The sequence below is a fragment of the Dendropsophus ebraccatus genome, chromosome 5 (genome assembly GCF_027789765.1).
Source record: "Dendropsophus ebraccatus isolate aDenEbr1 chromosome 5, aDenEbr1.pat, whole genome shotgun sequence".
Lineage (NCBI taxonomy): Eukaryota > Metazoa > Chordata > Amphibia > Anura > Hylidae > Dendropsophus > Dendropsophus ebraccatus.
Window position 1 is genome coordinate 40,953,013 of NC_091458.1, and position 19,378 is coordinate 40,972,390.

Here is a 19,378-nt window from a genome sequence, read left to right on the forward strand (position 1 = left end):
CTTCAGACCTAATTATTAGTTTAGTTTTGGTCTCAAGATACAATGGTTTCACCTTACAATGGTCGCCCTGGAACCAATTAATATTGTTATTTAAGATATCACTGTACAGGGCAATGTGCACAGTGCCATGTGGCTGCACCCTCAAAGACGGTTCACAATGCACTTCAAATCCTTATCCAATTGTTTTTAATGGGAATCTAGGTTATATGGTGTCAGTACTAGTAAGGGTCACGTGATCACTGGAGGCTGCAGTGCAGAGGAAGGAGCAGGGAGGGGTAAGCATCGGGTTGTGTTCCCACATTGCCTTAATGTTAAAAAAATACTGTGGGAACACAGTCTTTCAGCACACTGAGAGTGCTCTTCCTTGCTGTGGCACTAGTGTATTCACTTGTATATTGCACACAAGGCCTGGATTTGCAAGTCCAGGTCCCAGCTGAAGTCCACAATTACATGAGGCAGCCACAACTGCTAGCGCAAAGGGAAAGTGTGCCCTTCATTAGTTTTTTTCTCTCTCTCTTGCTTGTTTTTCAGATACCAGTATCATTAGGTATACATCACTGAAGGCTTCATCACACTGAAGGTATACATCACTACCTTGATGACCAGCAAAATAAATGGTCAATGAAGGGTGTTTTATATGGTCTCTGGTGTATCTTTTTTTCTTTCTTACTCACTTTACAAGTTTAGTAGTGGGAGCTGTCTGATAGACAGCATCCATTGCTAAGCTGGGGTATAGTGTTAGCCCATAAAATGGCTACCACTTACCCCCACATAAGGGTACTGGGAAGAGCTGGGTACCACTGGTGTCAGAGCTTAAAAAAATGGTGGTCCTGGTCTGGAGGAGTAGCAGGCTAGTATTATTAGGTTGGGAAGGAGCACAATAAATGGACCTTCCTACCCTGGTAGTACTAGGCTGCTGCTGTTTGGTTTTATACCTGGCTGGTAATAAAAAAGAGGACACGCATTTTTTTTTAGTTATGAAAAAGAAATGCACGTACGGCCTAGGACCTGCCTGCAATTTGCAAGCCATGCTCTAGGCCCGGTGGCTAGGGTACAATGTGAGAAAAGCCCCATCCCACTCCTAGATGGTGTCGGTATAGGGCATCAGCGCTCAGTGCTAGTCCAAATACAGGCCTGGTACACAGATTTATGTGGTTTAAGATTTTTTAGGTAGTGGTCCTTTAAATATTTAGGGTGCATTTCAGTCTTACTTCATGAGCTGCAAACAAAAATAACTCTTCCACGGCAGTAGCTAACAGTTTAATCTGTCTCCTACATAGTGATCGGCAATTACCATCAGCGGGGAGCCAGTGATTTGGAGAATATACTGCGTCAGTCTGCTCCCCTCCTGACAAGGGACCTGTATGATAAAGATGAAGGAAGCTGGGATGGTGAATGAGCACACTGCAATACACTGGAGAATAGTGTATGATGTGCTCAGTGCTTTCGGCCTACGTCTACCCGAGCGTAATAAAACAACCAAGTGCATCAGCTCTGATAGCAGAATCTTCTATGCATATAGAGCACCCCCTGTGTTCTGCTTCTGTTCATTTCTATAATTCATAACCAGTGACTGTAAATGGAGACTAGATCATACACACTACAGGATTCATCTACAAGGCGCGTCATTGCTGTGGCCTGATGCTTACCATCTACGAATAATGCAGGACTCTGTACCAGGACATATGTTGCATCTGCATCACTTTGATGGGGTTAATACAGTAACCTCTGCATCATGGAAAGAAATAACAGGATATACCATCACTTCATCATCAGTTATGGTTTGGCCCCTGGGAGCCCCATCAATCCTGAGAATGAAGAGACCACATCACTAATTTAGCAATACACCCCTTTCAGTCTTATCCCTGCATAGTAGTGCCTTGGCCAGGTAATATGCAGGGAATTACAGTGGTGACCCAGGCAATGGGGCTTCTGTGCAGTACTTGTGGCCACTGTGGGGGTAAAGACAGTAAAGGGATCGCAGGGATGTGGCACCTTCATTCTCAGGACCATAGGGATCCCAGAAGCCAAACCACGACTGATGACTTATTTTAATAATATTTTATTTAATAGGTAAAGCCCTTTAAATGTCATGCAGGAGAAATCGATAGATAATATAAAGCATATAGATTCTTTTTTTCAGAGGTCACTTGTGCTTTTTAAATGCCAGTAGTTCAGTTTTAAGAATAGGTCAAGAGTCAATATTTCTGGAGGTATGTTTTTTGCTTAAAGCGTTAACTGTCATTTGCAGGAACTTATCCCATGTCCACTGACAAAAGTTACTGATAGCAGCGGGTCTCACTCCTGAGACCTGCTGTGATCCTGAAATACAGCTGGGGAAAGTGCATGGCAACATTTGTCACTCCGCGGCTGTCAATCAAATCCAAGTAGATCCTGTCATTATAACCTATGGAGCGGACAAGTCAGATGTTCTGGCGGATGGGGAGTGGAGTGCGCTACCGCCCCCCGGCTGTATCCCTGGATCAACGCAGTTCTGAGGAGTAAGGAGCAATCAGGAACTATTGACATGTCTGAGGACTTGTCATACATTAGTGAAAATGACAATAACGCTTTAAGAAAAATTAGAAAGGGAAACAGGGCAAGCAGCAGATATTGCAGAACAAGCATTTTATTGCACATAAAGCCAGGCCAATGATAAATAACAGAAGGCAACTAAATTCTCCAGATCGTAACTGTAAATAGCTGGCAGTGATCGGGGTATCATACTGAAAGGGATCATAACGTAGAAGATTGTCGGCAGAAAATGACCACCTGGTCCATCTAGTCTACGTTTTAGTATTTCCTTTCTTATTATCTTAGGATAGATATATGTTTATCCCAGACAGGTTTACATTCACTGTGGATTTACCAACAACATCTGCTGGAAGTTTGTTCCAAGCATCTACTACTCTTTCAGTAAAGTAATATTTTCTCATGTTGCTTCAGACCTTTTCCCCAACTAACCTCAGATTGTGTCCTCTTGTTCTTCTAACCAGTCTCTGCTCAGAATATGCACCATTAAAGGGGTTATCCAGCGCTACAAAAACATGGCCCATGTAAAAGTGAAAGCTCTTTGGCTGATCACATTTTTTGTGGGGTTTCAAAGTATATAGCCATCAGCCGCACAAACAATGGCCATACGAACAATACAGTGATTGTTTGTGTGGCCGAGCCGCATCATTAATCGTGCCTTCTAAAGGAACAGCAGATGAGCGTCGATCTCGCTGATTGCTGCTCAACTGTTGCGTCCTTGCGCAGCCCCATATCGGCCTGTGTACTAACTTCTCTATCAGCTCTTTAAAGGGACCTGTATCGAACGCTTTGCTGAAGTCCAGATAGGCGATATCCACAGAACCACTTTCACCCAACACTTCTGTGACAGAATCAAAAAGATCAGTAAAATTATTCTGACATGATCTGCCCTCAGTAAAGCCATGCTGGTTAGGCCCATCAAGTTGTGGGTTTTTAGGTCCTCAATTCTCGTCTTTTTTAGATTTTTAATACTACAGATGTCAAGCTAACTGGCCTGTAGTTACTAGGCTCTTCTGTACTACTCTCCTTGTGAATGGGAATAACATTGGCTGTTCTCCAAACATCAGGAACATCTCCTGTTAGGAGGGATTAGTTAAACAGATCCATCAGGGGGCAGCAATCATAGATGCCCTTAGGAGAAAGCAAGAGATGGTCCTAATGTAGTCATATTTGGCCTGTGGCTAAGATAAATGATGTGTTCGGGGTAACTTAATTCCTTTATATGCATTCAACAAAACAATCTTTTGTTTTATATCATGTCACCGTCATTTAAGTTAGGAACGTCTATAGTACAACTGATGGTAATGTCAGCTGTGCCGCCAATGTTCCTTAACCCTAATAAACAACTGAACTGCCGTCACACCCTGCGCTGTTTTCTTCTCATTTCTCCCTGTACTATAAAACATCCATCAGGAATCAGGTCAAGTTGACAGATTGAGCGTTATACTATTGACCAGGATCTACCTGCAATAATATTTTTTCTCAATGACAAGACAACGGCATTAACGTCTAACCCAATTAAAGAAAGCTATGTGTCACAATGTAGCCTGATTGATATATAGCCAATAAATTCACAGCTTCACTAAAAGTAAGCGTTTTCCAGTCTTCGCTCCCAATACAGTTCAGAGTACAGAGTACTGTAACACATTCAGGGGGAATTAGCCCATGGGACTGCCAGCTCCTGGGCTAGATGGACTTCAGCACTGAGGGTTCAGGTTACAAACTGATCACCAACTTCATTTTGCTCCCCAATTCTAGGCTGGGTAACAATAACTATACATCGTAGATCCCTGGCTATAGAGGTAAAAGGACTAATATAGGTCTAGCACTTCAAAGCACATAAATTCCTACCAATCATGAGGAATCCCTGAGTTGAGTGTAACATTAGCCGCCCTAAGCAGGAAGCCATATGTGACTCCATCTCATCTTTCTTAAAGGAGTGCTTACAGAGGGTCCCAGGAGTCCCCTTATAGATAGGGAGGAGCCTCCCTTACACTACCAATGACAACCAGGAATAGACACTTAGCAAATACGGCGGAATCCCGCCGTGCTCAGTGTCCCACTGTGAGTGAATGAGAGGGTGCGTGCTCCTCTGCTACTGGCGCTCTCCGCTCGAAGAAGTGACATGTCACTTCTTTGAGCGGAGAGCGGCGGCTGCAGAGGAGTGCGCGCTTTCCCATTGAGATGATATGACACATTGAGGCATGCGTAATTCCGCGGGGGAGAGTTCCACCGTGGAATTACGCCTATTTTACTCAGTGTGAACATACCCTTACTCTACCTGAATCCATCCTGATTATCACATGTTTTGTCTTAAAGTGTCCCTTTGAAAAGTTTTTATTGGTTGGGGTATGGGAGGCCCCACTGATCACCAGCCATGGGAAGCCCTAATCTCTCGGGCTTGCTGCAATAAACAGGCTTCATAGCCTTAATACAGACCAACTTTTAACATGTTTTTGGTTCAGGTCAAAACATTTTTTCAAATGACAGAGACACTGTTTTTTGTGATGAGCTGGAAGACCATCATTTCTGCTAGGGGTTGTAGTAACTGATGGGAGTCCCAGCACATAAATTTATGCTAATAATAGAAGGTGTTCACCTTCTAATAACATGAAATATTTCAGCGTTTTCTACATCCTGACTTCCCCGCATTTCTATGGATGATCTGCCTTTCAATTAGCAATCCTGGACATCTTTACCACTGATCCGCCACCTGTCATCTCATTGCTGCCTCATCTGTTCATTTTATGGCTTTAGATGAAGAACAAAATTAGAACTAAAAACTGTATACTGAAACTTTAGTTCATTTTAAAGCGAATGTACCATCAGTACATTCGCTTCAAGCCTTGCACACGGATAGTAACCGTTTCCCGCGTATAGCGCCGTTCTACTCCTGGGCACCAATCGAGGGTGAAGCAATGGAGGCGGGCTGGCCTGCCCCCAGTGGGAAGAGTCCCCCACCCCTCTGGAGCCACATCATAGAGGGGCGGTAGTTTCCTCCCACTGGGAGTGGACCGGCCTGCCTCCAGTACTTCACCCCCGGCCGGTGCCCGGGAATAGAATGATACCGTACGTGGGAATCAGGCCGCGGTTAAAAAAAAGGACCGCAGCACCAGCTTCCCAGTGCCGCTCTAATCATGTGCAAAACTTAAAGCAAATATACCATCAGTACATTTGCTTTCAGTTTTGCACATGAATAGAGTGGTGTCGGCGCTGTGAAGCTGGTGCCACGGTCCTTTTTTTTTAATTTACTGATGGTACATTAGCTTTAAGGTCCCCTATTATATATGCCTGCGGCCCACAAAGCTTGTATTTTGTTCAGATTTATTAATGAAACATATAAAAGGGGTATTCTCAGTTTACACATTAACAGCATATCCACAGGGATGCCTGATAGTCCCACTGCACGGATTCACATCTGCCCCTTGAATGTGCTGTTTTTTTCTATGAGAGTTTTGGACACAGTAGAACACAAGATGCTTGGCTGTCATCCTGACCACCTTTCCGCTTATTCATTGCCTGGAAACAGGGCACCCAGCAGTCACCTCTCTAGGCTGGACAGGGTGTTGTGAGAGAAGGGTCATCCAATGTGAATAGGCATGATATGGTACTGCCAGACAGGGATATAAAAGCGGAGTCCTACTATAACATACAAATGAATGCATCCAAACTTAGTATTACTTTATCTGTCAGGAGATGAATAAAGAGGATCCTCTCCATCCTCGGAGACCAGAAAACACTGTCTATAATGATAATAAGTAAATGGAATCACAAACCTGAGCAATTTCGGAAATGTACAGTCTCCTTTCATCATTTACTTTGTAGTATGCCTGTAATAGAAATAGGGGAATATGATTACAGAGATGAATTCATTTATCTGTGTATGTATTTAGTGATTTTAATGGATTCTATAAAATCCTAGAAAAATTCTCTTTACCATTATCTAGTACATAAGGAGACATTCTTCTCTTTAAAAGGTACGTTCACACACTAAGGATTTTCTGTTTTGGTGCAGAAACACTGTACGTTTTCTGCAACTGATCTGTAGCGTGTGAACACATCCTTAAAGGGGTATTCCACTAAAATATAACTTTTCATATGTTGCGGCCTATGGTGAGACTAACAATTCCTTCCATACTTTTTATCTATTCAGTCTCCTTCTCCCAGTTCTTAGCTGCTGCTTTCTGCTGGAGACACAAAAAAACTATGTGTGAGCTTTTCTCTCTGTTTCCTCCTCCTCCCTCATCACTCCAGCGACGGATGATGTAAACAACTCCCTGGCATGTTGTATCTCCTACTTTGTAGCGTCTTTTGAATGCTGGGAGGGCTAATCTGAGGCCCTGGCATTACAAAGTTGTTACAAAGTTGCAGATAGGGACTTGTTTACACCAGCCGTCCCAGAAGGGAGGAGGGAGGAGGGGGAGACAGAGAGAGCAGCTCACACACAGATTTTTGTGTCTTCAGCAGAAAGCAGCAGCTCAGAACTGGGGGAAGGAGACCAAATAGATAATAAGTATGGAAGGAATAGTTAGTCTCACATTGGGCAGCAACATATGAAAAGTTATGTTTGAGTGAAATACCCCTTTAAAGTATAACCATGATACATTTGAGACAGGATATGATACCGTAGGAACCTAAAAGAAGTTTAGTAACGGGGACACACTGCTACAGAAGTTCTTTAACCCCTTTATTCTTAAAGCATATTTCCCTTTTCTCTTGTAAAGTTCTCTTTTCCAATGCAGTCTCAAATAAAAGCCGAAGGGTTCCACTTTAAGAGTCCGTTCACACTACTGAATTAGCGCAGAATTCCAAGCGGAGTCCGCGGTGGGGACTCTGCTTGAAGTTCTGCCTGTCCTATTGATTCAATAGGATGTCTCACGTGCAATGCGCCCTTTACTCAAAAACATGTCAATTGCGGACTCAGCTTGAAATTCTGCTCTAATTCCATAGTGTGAACTGACCCTAACCCCATGCATTTACCTCTTACATGTTTCTTACATGCTATCTGTATTGCTAACAGAGATGGATGCTGAAAGACCTCACCAAGGAGCTTCCCTAGAATAGTAACCATCTCATTTTAACTAGGTCTCTGTCAGATGAGGATGACTTACAGCGGATGCTACGTCAATGTGTGTCAATGTGAGCTGGCTCTTTACTAAGTAAGAAGTCAGCCTTAATTCATCATCTTCAGTTCACCTTTCAATGTATTATTTATACTTGTACTATCTATACTGAGAAATTTATATGTGCGACAAGAAGACGGGAGGTCTGAAGAGATAGTAACGTCAAACCTGTTCTCTTTTGTCAAATTTCAAAAGTAAAGGTACTTCTTGGTAATGTCTGACAATCCTTGCTGACAACCAATATGCCACCATTACATCTGCATCAGATGATAACAGCTTTCCCACTCCATGAAACCTCTTCCTGCACCCTAACGTAATATTCAGGGTGCATTTTTGCATTATTACATCACAAGACCATGCTGAGAGGGTTTAAAGGGGTACTCCAGATAATATAATTTCTTTTATTTTAATTGACTGGTGTAAACAAGTTATAAAGATCTGTAAATTCTATTAAAAAACAAGCCTTACGGTACTTATCAGCTGCTGTATGTCCTGCAGGAAGTGGTGTATTCTCTCCAGTCTGACACAGTGATCTCTGCTGCCACCTCTGTCTGTGTCAGGAATTGTTCAGAGCGGGAGAGGTTTTCTATGGGGATTTGCTGCTGCTTTGGACAATTCCTGTCATGGACAGAGGTGGCAGCAGAGAGCACTGTGTAAGACTGGAAAGAATACACCACTTCCTGCAAGGCATACAATAGGTCATAAGTATATAAAAAAGTGAGGTTTTCCTTGAAAGAGGTAATTTTCAAATTTGTATAATTTACTGGAACCGCCAGATTTGAAAAGCTTTTTATTTCTCCGGAGTACTCCTTTAAATATGAAATATATTAAGGTATCAGGCTATACAGCAGTGAACTTGAGGGGTTCCCCTGCCAAAACTACAATGCAAAGCAGTTGGAAATGTGTTTTGGAGATGAGCACAACTTGAGCATGCTTGAGACTGATAGTTTGCCGCCTGAACATCAGTGACGTTCAGTAATTTTCCCGGTCCGTGATTGTGGTCCGGTAGCTACCTCCGTGATCCGTGCAAAACAGTCCGTTTTTCATCCGTTTTGCATCAGTGTCCGTTTTTTTCACGGATCTGTCTTACAGCATTTGAAATTACATTGATTACATCACATCCGTGTTTTTCTCAGATGAACACTGATGTCACATCCGTGTACATCTGTGGAAAAACACGGATCTCATTGATTTCTATGGGGAATCTTTTCCGTGCTTCCTTTCCGAGTAATGAGATGTCCTATTTTTAAAGGGAACGAATCACGGATCCGTGAAATCACAGAACGTCTGAATAGCCCTATAGAAAGCAATGGGCTGTAAAATTGTCTGTGCGCATGGATCCGTGAGCACGGACAACTTCCCGGAACGTGTGAATGCAGCCTGAGGCTGCCAGGATAACATGGATACACACAGTATATTTCAGTCAGTATTTGGTCAGTATTTTGCAAACAAAACCAGGAGGGGATTGAAAACACAGTAAAGGATCTGTTCACACAATGGTGAAATTGAGTGGATGGCCGCCATATAACAGTAAATAACGGCCATTATATCAATAGAAGAGCTGTTGTTTTAAAATAACAGCAAATATTTGCCATTAAATGACGACCATCCACTCAATTTCAACATTGTGTGACCAGATGCTTTCTGTGTTTTCAATCCACTCCTGTTTGAGGTTGCAATATGAGGACCACAATACTGACTGATATATACTGTGTGTGAACCCAGCCATATCCTGTATCCATGTTTTCCTGGACTCCCTAGGGCTGCATCCAACTTCCTTAATCACTGGTAATCAAATGGCAAACTATCAGTCTCAAGCATGCTCGAGTTGTGTTCATCTCTAGTTTTTAAACAAAAGTTAGTTGCAACACGTGAAAATAAACATAACACAAAATACTAAATAAATAAATAATATAATATAATATACCTTTGCTTCTTGTTCTATCCGCAGTTCAAAATCTTTGAGCTGATTTTCCATCAAAAGTTTTTCCTCTTCCAAACGCTTAAGATATTGGTTTAAGTGTCCCTGCAAGCCCACAAAAGAGAACAACACTTGAAAAGCATGCTTATAAATACAACTACTAAAGGAGAAGACGTCAAACATCTCCGCTCCGTCATGTTTAACATTAAATACAACAAAGAAACTGCACATGGCACAGCAGGGGCCGGATAACAAACTTTTCTCAATATCAAAAATATATTGTGCAAATAGATACTAAATGAGACCCCCCCCCCCCCCCAATTCTGTCTCTATTCCCCTGCTGGATAAAGTCATAGACATAGGGTGCTTTTAAGGTCCTTTGGGTGGTTTCCCGCTCTTCCACTGATCAATGTCACTTTTACAAGGGGCCACAATCAGCCAAATGAGCGTTTCTAGCAACAGCAATACAGATAGTGTCTCTGCACTACCGCAGGGGAACCGGACCTTACTAACACTACCCGAAAGACCTTGCTGACAACTGGTGGTGCTCGAGAGGAAGCGTGCAGGTACGCATGCAAAACAGGCTGTCGCATGTCAACATGTCTATGTCTGGTTACCTGCATTACTATGAAATAAACGTTTAATCTGCTTTCAAGAAGACAGGAATGGCGAGTGCCTCATTCTTCCCAAACCTTATGAATTGGGTGTCAGGAATGTGACTTTGCGCTCCTCGGTCCTTGCTGGGCGACCGAGGAAGCGCTGAGCCTCTGGTTGTTTTTTGTTTGCAGTCCTGTCTGAATGCTGTCTTAGTTTCCCAGCCACACCCGCATTGCCTGTTACACTCTGGCAGTGCAGGGGTTACTCCTTATAGACCTGTCCAGCTGAGCTGGGTGCTGGGATCAGGGCTGATCCAATCAAGTGCTGGACCCAGTCCCTGATTCCAGATAAAAAAGCAGCAGGCTCTTCATTTCCCTGCTGGCTATTGAGTGTTACTCAGCTAAGCGCTTCAGCTCTCCTGGTTCTGTTACTTCTGTTGCCTGACCTATTGCTTGATCTTCCAACCTGCTTTGTCTGCTGCCTGTCCTGACCTCCTTGCCTGTCTCTGACTCTTCTTCTGCCTTACGTTTTTGTACCTCGCTGACCGCTGTTGCTGACCCGGACCGTAGACTTTGCATTATTGTGTTTGTTTCGTCTGTCTTGTTTTGTGTATCACCTGGTGTAGGACAGGGACTGACACCGTGGTTGTCCACGGCCGTTTAGGGCCGTTGAGGCAAGTAGGTAGGGTCAGAAGGTGGGTTCTAGTGGTTAGGGCTCACTGTCTCGTTCTGTTCCCTACCTACGTCCGGCGCAATTTGTAACATTGGGTTTCTAGCAACACTCTTTGCCAATAGTCGGCCTGTGTAAAAGGCTCTATGATAGCCTCTGTCAATGTTCTCCTTAAAGTGACTCTGTACCCACAATCTGTCCCCCCCAAACCACTTGTACCTTCTGATAGCTGCTTTTAATCCAAGATCTGTCCTGGGGTCCATTCGGCAGGGGATGCAGTTATTGTCCTAAAAATAACTTTTAATCCGGCAGCGCTGTGTCTAACGGCCGGGGCTTACATTTGTATATGCATTAGGCTGGCACACCCTCTCTGTCCTTCCTTTCCACCCTCCTCAACATTTACTGCTGTTTGAGCTTTGCACAGGTGTATTAACGATCCAGCCCATGTTCATTATACAAACAGGTGGGGAATAGGGAGCAATCTGCCTGGAGCATTCCTAATGATGAGGAGGGTGGGGAGAAGGGACAGAGAGGGCGTGCCAGCCTAATGCATATACTAATGTAAGCCCCGGCCGTTAGACACAGCGCTGCTGGATTAAAAGTTATTTTTATGACAATAACTGCATCCCCTGCTGAACAGACCCCAGGACAGATCTTGGATTAAAAGCAGCTATCTGAAACTACAAGTGGTTTGGAGGGGTCAGATTGTGGGTACAGAGTCGCTTTAATATACCCACTCACTCAAATTTACCATTGGTTGCTAACACTTGGAAAAGAAGCACATATGGTTTTGAAAGGCATTGTGTTTTTAATAAAGATGAGCAAACCTCAAGCACGCTCCGCTTTGTCCAAACCCAAGCGTGTGGCATTTTATTACCGGTAGCTAAAGAAGTTCGATGCAGCCCTAGGGAGTCCTGGCCTATGGCTATATCAATACTTTCCAGGATGCCTTAGGGCTGCATCCAACTTCTTCAGCCATCGTCACGTTTTTTCAATGGAAAAACTTTTCTACGGAATCCCTGCGTTTCAAGTGAACCATACCTAGTAAAACTTGTGATTAGCGGAGTTGAGGTGTGTTTTCTATACTTGACTCGTTGCTGGAATACACAGGAGTAGTTGCAGTCTGATATTTGAAGTTGATGTGGCACATATGGTACGGAGCGATATGCCCATATTTATAAAGGGGGTCCGATGTCCTACTAGATGTAGGGGGATGGGGGGATAATAAAGGTGCTGTTCACTGCAATACATACTGGCCAGGTGGATAGCACAAAATGAATTGGAACCGGTTAACAACCATTGATGCCCCTTTGTATGATGGCTAAGCGGTCAGTGTATATACAGCAAGCACAGGAGCTGAGACAACTCTACATGCGCTGGGTGCCGGCTGAGTCTTAAACATGACACCTACCTGCAACTCCCAGGAGCAGACTTCAGTATGATCCTATCGTTTAACCCTCTACATGCCACGATCAATAGTGATCTTAGCATATAGAGAGTGAATTGACTGTCAGATGAAAGATTTAATTAATTTTAGTGAATTCACAGAATAAAATCTGAATAACCTCAATAACAGGAGATGAGGGTGAATGTGTTAGTGGGCAAGGGACGGCATCATGATATGAGGAGGGCAATGATGGCAAATCTTAGACAGACAGGTAATCAATAGTACTGAATGGTGATATATAGCTCCCGCTATAGTGGTAAATGAAGAGCAATGATGTACGCAGCGCTGGAAAAAAGGATCCATTCATTCTAATGATCTCAAGATACTATCCCAATACTAGGTGATTAAATCACCTACAATTAACCTTGATAATCTACTTCTTCAGCTATCTTTATAGTTATATGTATTTTACTTCTAAGAAACTATAGCATAGGATGCCCCTGTGTGGTTAAATGATGCAATGCACCTTCATTTTATTTATCAAATGCCGCTCACATAACTTTACTATCCAATAATAATAAGTGGAAATGAAGCCTACATATAACTAATACTTATAGCAAAACCTAATACAGACCAGCGAGAATCACACGGGCCTAATGCACATTTCGCTATGATGTGAAACATACATTATTATCATCTATATTAGGTTTTCCTAAAAAGAATAAGACTTTAATAACTTACCACAGGCATCTGATCATAGGATCGAATGGAGGATAGCCGATCTAAGGAAGCAGAAAATTTAAGCAATGTGTACAGTAACATAATAGTTTAAAAAATAGATAGTAAATATCAGTAAATTCACTTATTGAAAAAAAACCCATAATGCACCAAGGAAGAGATGCTGGAATAAAATGACATTTTATGTGGGAGTGTAATAATGATAGTCAGTATGATTCAAGTACAGAGCAGTCCAGGTCTTGTTCATGACACCACTGCAAACCAAAGCGACTGTGGCCATCTGTCAATGTCAGGATATGTAATGGACAAAGTGACACCAAATTTCCTTCTTCTAAGGACAGGGGTGTGAAATGAAGGGGCTGCCTGTGTCTGGATGGTAGACAAAGAAACTGTAGGAGCTGCTCATGCTTGCCAGTGGATCAAGCAGTGCTCTCTACTGGTGGACTGTATAGGTTTACATCAGTCCAATGATGTGCCACCTCTTGAAGTCTGTTAACTACACAAAAAAGTCTTCAAGTGCATTGCAGAAGCATGTACCAGCCAAAGATTTTTCACTAAGAAGTACACTACCCAAAGGTCGCCTCTGAAAGCCTTTTACTAGGGCAGTAAGGGAAGCATTTTATGCCTTCTTGTGGCAAGATCCAGTTTCTCACCTGTGATCATGTTGGTGCGCTGTATTTTACATATATAACTATGGCAGGTTACTCCTAACATTAAAATGGTTATACAGCATTAGAAAAACATGGCCACTTTCTTCCACAGACAGCATGACTCTTGTCTCCAGTTCAGGTGTGGTTTGCAATTAATCTCCATTCACTTCAATGGAACAGAGTTACAAAGCTGGAGACACAAGTTGTGCTCTCTCTGGATGAAAGTGGCCATGTTTTTCTAATGCTTGATAACCCCTTTAAATCCTCCATATAGTGCATGCAGCAGCATGCAAAAGATAGTTGGCCGTTTCTGTTGATCGTGGTGGGTTCTGGTATCTGAACGCTTCAGGACTGAACACTACAGAGACAACAGCTCGACACTCACCTGTTGGGTTACCCCGTATGTATTCAGACTTTTCCTGCAGCGCACGAATTTGTCTTTCTAGCTGTTTATTCAGCTCGGTTTGTGTCTCGTATCTTGTTTTCCACTCATTACCTGCCGTGAGAAACAAATCAATTCACTATTCCTGGGTAATGGTAATATTACAGAATATTCAGGCTGTGATCTCTGACTGATGATGTAGAGATGATGACTATATGAAGCAACCAGAGGGCTAAGGCTTTCTTCTCTCCATTGTTTTTAATGAAGCCATAACCAGTACAATGAATTGATATGGATCCCAACATTAACATTGATTTATAATGGGGTCCATCCCAGTTCTGTCCGGTTTGCAGGGTTTTGGGTCTACTATCAAAAACAAGCAAACTATTGTTGGAATGAATGTGGACAAGTCAGATGATGAGCTCTAAAGCTTGGCGGATCCTAATAATGCTGCTCTCACCTGCTAAACATACAGTCATATTGTCAGGTAGGGCTGGGCGATTAATTAAATTAATTCGATTAATTAACCCAGAATTTGAGAATCAATTAGATTTTTTTTTTTTTTATTGATTTTCAAAAAAAAAAACATTGGATGCGTGTGGATGGGCAATACACGTTGGTCATGGCCTTCAGCTACTGAAGCAGAGCCTGAGAAGGAAGAGCTCCCAGCAGTGTCCTTTATCCCTGCCGCTGACCCGCCCCCATAGCGGGACGAATGTAGGAGGCTACAAGGATTGAAGGATCAGGTAATACTGTCGCTGCGGGTGCTGGAGCTGTACAACGGGATCAGGGGTCTGCACTGCGCACCCAATCCCGCTGTACAGCTTCAGTTAATGCAATGACACTATCACCCGATCCTTCAGTCTCTGCAGCCTCCTCCAGAGACGGGGGACCTCCATGTGGAGGGGATATTCGTCCTGCTATAGGGGCGGGTCCGCGGGAAGTATAAACCTCCAGGTGCAGCCAGGAGCAGCATGTGCCGGATATATGTGCCTGGGCAGAGGGTGAGGTGGGTATACTGGCTATGTGCCCTCCTGCCCCAGTCTGCCCCATGCTCTCCCCAGTATGCTCCGTGCTCCCCCTAGTCTGCCCCATGCTCCCCCTATTCTAATCTGTACAACCACTACTACACACCTCATATGTTCCTGTACTACTACTACTACAACACCCCTCATCTTTACTTGTACTACTACACCTCTTATCCACTATACCTCCTCTACTAAACCCTACCTAGATGGAGGCACAAAGAAGATCTCCTATACTATATGGGTGCACAGAGTTGCACATATTTGGCAAAGCTACCTATATGGGACACAAAGGGGGCTTGTCTAATACATGGTGGCACAGGTGGAGCACTGGTACAGTGGGAAGTAATACAGCATAGAGAAAAATGTTGTTTATTTAGCAATAAATAAATAAATAAATCGAGATTTAACCCATAGGGGACACAGCCAGTTTTGGCGTTTATGACACGGACAAATTTTTCAAATATGACATGTGTCACTTTAGGCATCAATAACTTTGGAATGCTTTAACCAATCCTTGGAATTCCAAGATAGTTTTTTTCGTGACATATTCTACTTTATGTTAGTAGTAAATTTGGGTTTATAACTTTAGAATTTTTTTGTGAAAAAACTCCAAAATGTGAAAAATTGAAAAAATAGCATTTCTCTACATTTGAAAGTCTCTGCCAATAAGGAAAATAGTAATACTTCATAAATTATTTATTAATTCATATCTAGAACATGTCTACTTTATAATAACAGCATTTGGTGAACATGCTTTTACTTGTTTAGGATGATAGAGGCCGTTAATGTTTAGTAGCAATTTTCAAATTTTTCATGAAAATTTCAAACTGAGAAATTTTTAGGCACCAGTTCAGTTTTGGAGCATATTTTGGAGGCCTGTATTCTAGAAACCCCCATAATTTACCCCATTTTGAAATCTTCACCCTTTCAAGTATTCAAATCTACAATCACACAGTTTTTTTTAACCCTTTGGGCATTTCACAGGAATAGCTGCAAAGTAAGAGTGAAAAGTTAAAATTAGCATTTTCTTTGCAGAGATTCCAATGTAATCCTATGTATTTTTACCACACCAATTACCGTTACCGATCCACCAATGCCGGCAATTACCGATGCTGGAACTCTTTTGGGGGTCCAGTGGCAGTTACACTAGACTGTCAGCTATCAGCCGACAGTTTAGTTGCGGCTCCCGGTCACTGTTTGTGTAAACAGCGAGCATCTGAAGCCGCGCAGTTATAATACGTCATCGTGCTGAAACTAAATCTTTACCTTCATCTTCCACACTGCTGAGCTTTCTTTCTAGGTCGGCCGCTGTGTGTCTCATTTCTGATATTGAGGCTTGTAACATTTCCCTGACCAAAGAAATAAAGAAATCAATGAATATCTGATGGAACATTTCACACAATGATCAATGACTGATCTGCCTGGGATTTCTAATGCGGACTCTCTTTTCACGATTAAAAAGTCATCATGTGAACAAGGTCTAAAGGTAAAAGTGAACACTCGGTGCCCTCAGCTGTCTGTACTTTACACATCGGCCTTATGTAATACTATTATATAGGTCTCTGATCATCTCTCTAAGCAGACCCCAAAACTTACATCATGCAAGGGTTAAATCACAGGGTTTTCTTATAAAGGTTCTTGGCTTTTTAGGATATACTCTTTAATTCTATGATTTTATGCAGGAAAGCAGGATGAGAACATTGTGTCATTGTCCGGGAGACTATAGCATAAAAGGGAGCCCTCCTATGTACCAGAAAGTGATGGCAAAACTGGGAGGAGAGCCTCTAAAATTATACTCCCCCCTATTCCTGCACTTATCCCTATACCCAGGCATCCCTGCAGACAATGTCCTGGTACTGGCCCCCTCCAGGGATCTGTATGTCTGGTCTGGGGTCTGTACAAAAAGAGGATATGGCCTTAGATCTGGTCTGGGGTAGGTAGAGAGGTGGAATCTGTTGTGGAGTCTGTACAAAAGGAGAGTCTAGCCTGGGATCTGTACAGGAAAAGGATCTGGTGTGGGGGTCTGTACAGGAAAAGGATCTGGTGTGGGGGGTCTGTACAGGAAAAGGATCTGGTGTGGGGGGTCTGTACAGGAAAAGGATCTGGTGTGGGTAGTCTGTACAGGAAAAGGATCTGGTGTGGGTAGTCTGTACAGGAAAAGGATCTGGTGTGGGTAGTCTGTACAGGAAAAGGATCTGGTGTGGGTAGTCTGTACAGGAAGGGATCTGGTGTGGGGGTCTGTACTGAAAAGGATCTCGTGTGGGGGTCTGTACTGAAAAGGATCTGGTGTGTGTGTGTGTGGGGGGGGGGGTCTGTACTGAAAAGCATCTGGTGTGTGTGTGTGTGTGGGGGTGGGGGTCTGTACTGAAAAGGATCTGGTGTGGGGGTCTGTACAGGAAAAGGATCTGGTGTGGGGGTCTGTACAGGAAAAGGATCTGGTGTGGGGGGTCTGTACACATACCTCCCAACTGTCCCGGTTTCAGCGGGACGGTCCCGGTTTTGGAACCATGTCCCGCTGACCCGGTACAGCCCCCGTGTGTCCCGCCGCCCCCCCTGCACACTGGCAGAGTAGGAAACATCGGCTTCCTGCTCTGCTAACTCTTGTGACCAAAGGTGTCATTCTGCCTCCGGCCACAAGAGGCCGCTCTCTCCCCCATAGCTCCTGCCAGGGCCAGATTAACACAGCTCTGTGGTGCGCCCCCTATACAGCATCAGTACCTGGCAGTGAGAGCTGGGGCCGGAGGAGGAGCATGTCTGCCGGGGTCCAGGGCACATGACCTGCATCAGCCTGGAGGGAGGGAGAGCAGAGCAGTGGTGAGTGCTCCAGGGAGGGGGGGGTCTGTCAGGTGTCCCTCAGCTGTGCATGGTGCTTATCCCCCCTACTTCCCCACCTCTGTGCCCCTGTGCTTATCTCCACCAGCTCTGTGCCCCTGTGCTTACCTCCACCAGCTCTGTGCCCCCTGTGCTTATCTCCACCAGCTCTCAGTGCCCCTGTGCTTATCTCCACCAGCTCTGTGCCCCTGTGCTTATCTCCACCAGCTCTCAGTGCCCCTGTGCTTATCTCCACCAGCTCTGTGCCCCTGTGCTTATCTCCACCAGCTCTGTGCCCCTGTGCTTATCTCCACCAGCTCTCAGTGCCCCTGTGCTTATCTCCACCAGCTCTTTGTGCCCCTGTGCTTATCCCCACCAGCTCTGTGCCCCTGTGCTTATCTCCACCAGCTCTGTGCCCCTGTGCTTATCTCCACCAGCTCTCTTTGCCCCTGTGCTTATCTCCACCAGCTCTGTGCCTCCTGTGCTTATCTCCACCAGCTCTCAGTGCCCCTGTGCTTATCTCCACCAGCTCTGTGCCCCCTGTGCTTATCTCCACCAGCTCTCAGTGCCCCTGTGCTTATCTCCACCAGCTCTGTGCCCCTGTGCTTATCTCCACCAGCTCTGTGCCCCTGTGCTTATCTCCACCAGCTTTGTGCCCCTGTGCTTATCTCCACCAGCTCTCTGTGCCCCTGTGCTTATCTCCACCAGCTCTCTGTGCCCCTGTGCTTATCTCCACCAGCTCTCTGTGCCCCTGTGCTTATCTCCACCAGCTCTCAGTGCCCCTGTGCTTATCTCCACCAGCTCTGTGCCCCTGTGCTTATCTCCACCAGCTCTCTGTGCCCCTGTGCTTATCTCCACCAGCTCTCTGTGCCCCTGTGCTTATCTCCACCAGCTCTCTGTGCCCCTGTGCTTATCTCCACCAGCTCTCAGTGCCCCTGTGCTTATCTCCACCAGCTCTTTGTGCCCCTGTGCTTATCTCTACCAGCTCTGTGCCCCTGTGCTTATCTCCACCAGCTCTGTGCCCCTGTGCTTATCTCCACCAGCTCTGTGCCCCTGTGCTTATCTCCACCAGCTCTCAGTGCCTCCTGTGCTTATCTCCTCCAGCTCTGGTGGTGTATCTACTATATGAGGGCACAGAGGGGGTGTATCTACTATATGAGGGCACTGAGGTGGTGTATCTACTATATGAGGGCACAGAGGGGCCTAAGTACTATTTGAGGGTCCACAGTAGGCCTAAACACTACAGGGTGGCATAGAGTGAGCACTGTTACAGTGCAGAGCAATATAGATGGGGACTTTGTATAGATGGTGAGGATCGTGCAAAAGCAAAAAGCCTAAAATATTTGTCCGGCAGATTCTTCAGGGACAAGGCATTGCCAGAAGTGGTTTTCATGATGGCCTGTACCAGATGGAAAAGACTGTCCACCCCGGGGCCGCCGGTGGACACTTTGACTCCATTATTTGTGGTATGATACTTCTATAACTCTATACCAGTTTGAGATTTATGAATTCTTTATAGGACTTTTCAGTTTATTTACTA

At 44.3% G+C, this 19,378-nt stretch overlaps 1 protein-coding gene across 3 annotated transcripts in view; it reads right to left on the reverse strand.

Annotated features, from left to right (window-relative positions):
• Nucleotides 1-19,378, reverse strand: part of CCDC169 (coiled-coil domain containing 169) — a 32,280-nt gene that overhangs the window by 11,801 nt on the left and 1,101 nt on the right. For all 3 annotated transcript variants that reach the window (XR_011363144.1, XR_011363143.1, XM_069969929.1), the window contains exons 2-6: nt 16,294-16,376; nt 14,003-14,113; nt 12,971-13,011; nt 9,583-9,681; nt 6,309-6,362 (exon numbers count right to left, since the gene is read on the reverse strand). Coding sequence is in view for 1 of the 3 variants with exons in the window: in XM_069969929.1 (XP_069826030.1) it covers nt 6,309-6,362; nt 9,583-9,681; nt 12,971-13,011; nt 14,003-14,113; nt 16,294-16,376 (388 nt within the window). In the remaining 2 variants the exon portion in view is untranslated. The remainder of the gene's footprint in view (nt 1-6,308; nt 6,363-9,582; nt 9,682-12,970; nt 13,012-14,002; nt 14,114-16,293; nt 16,377-19,378) is intronic.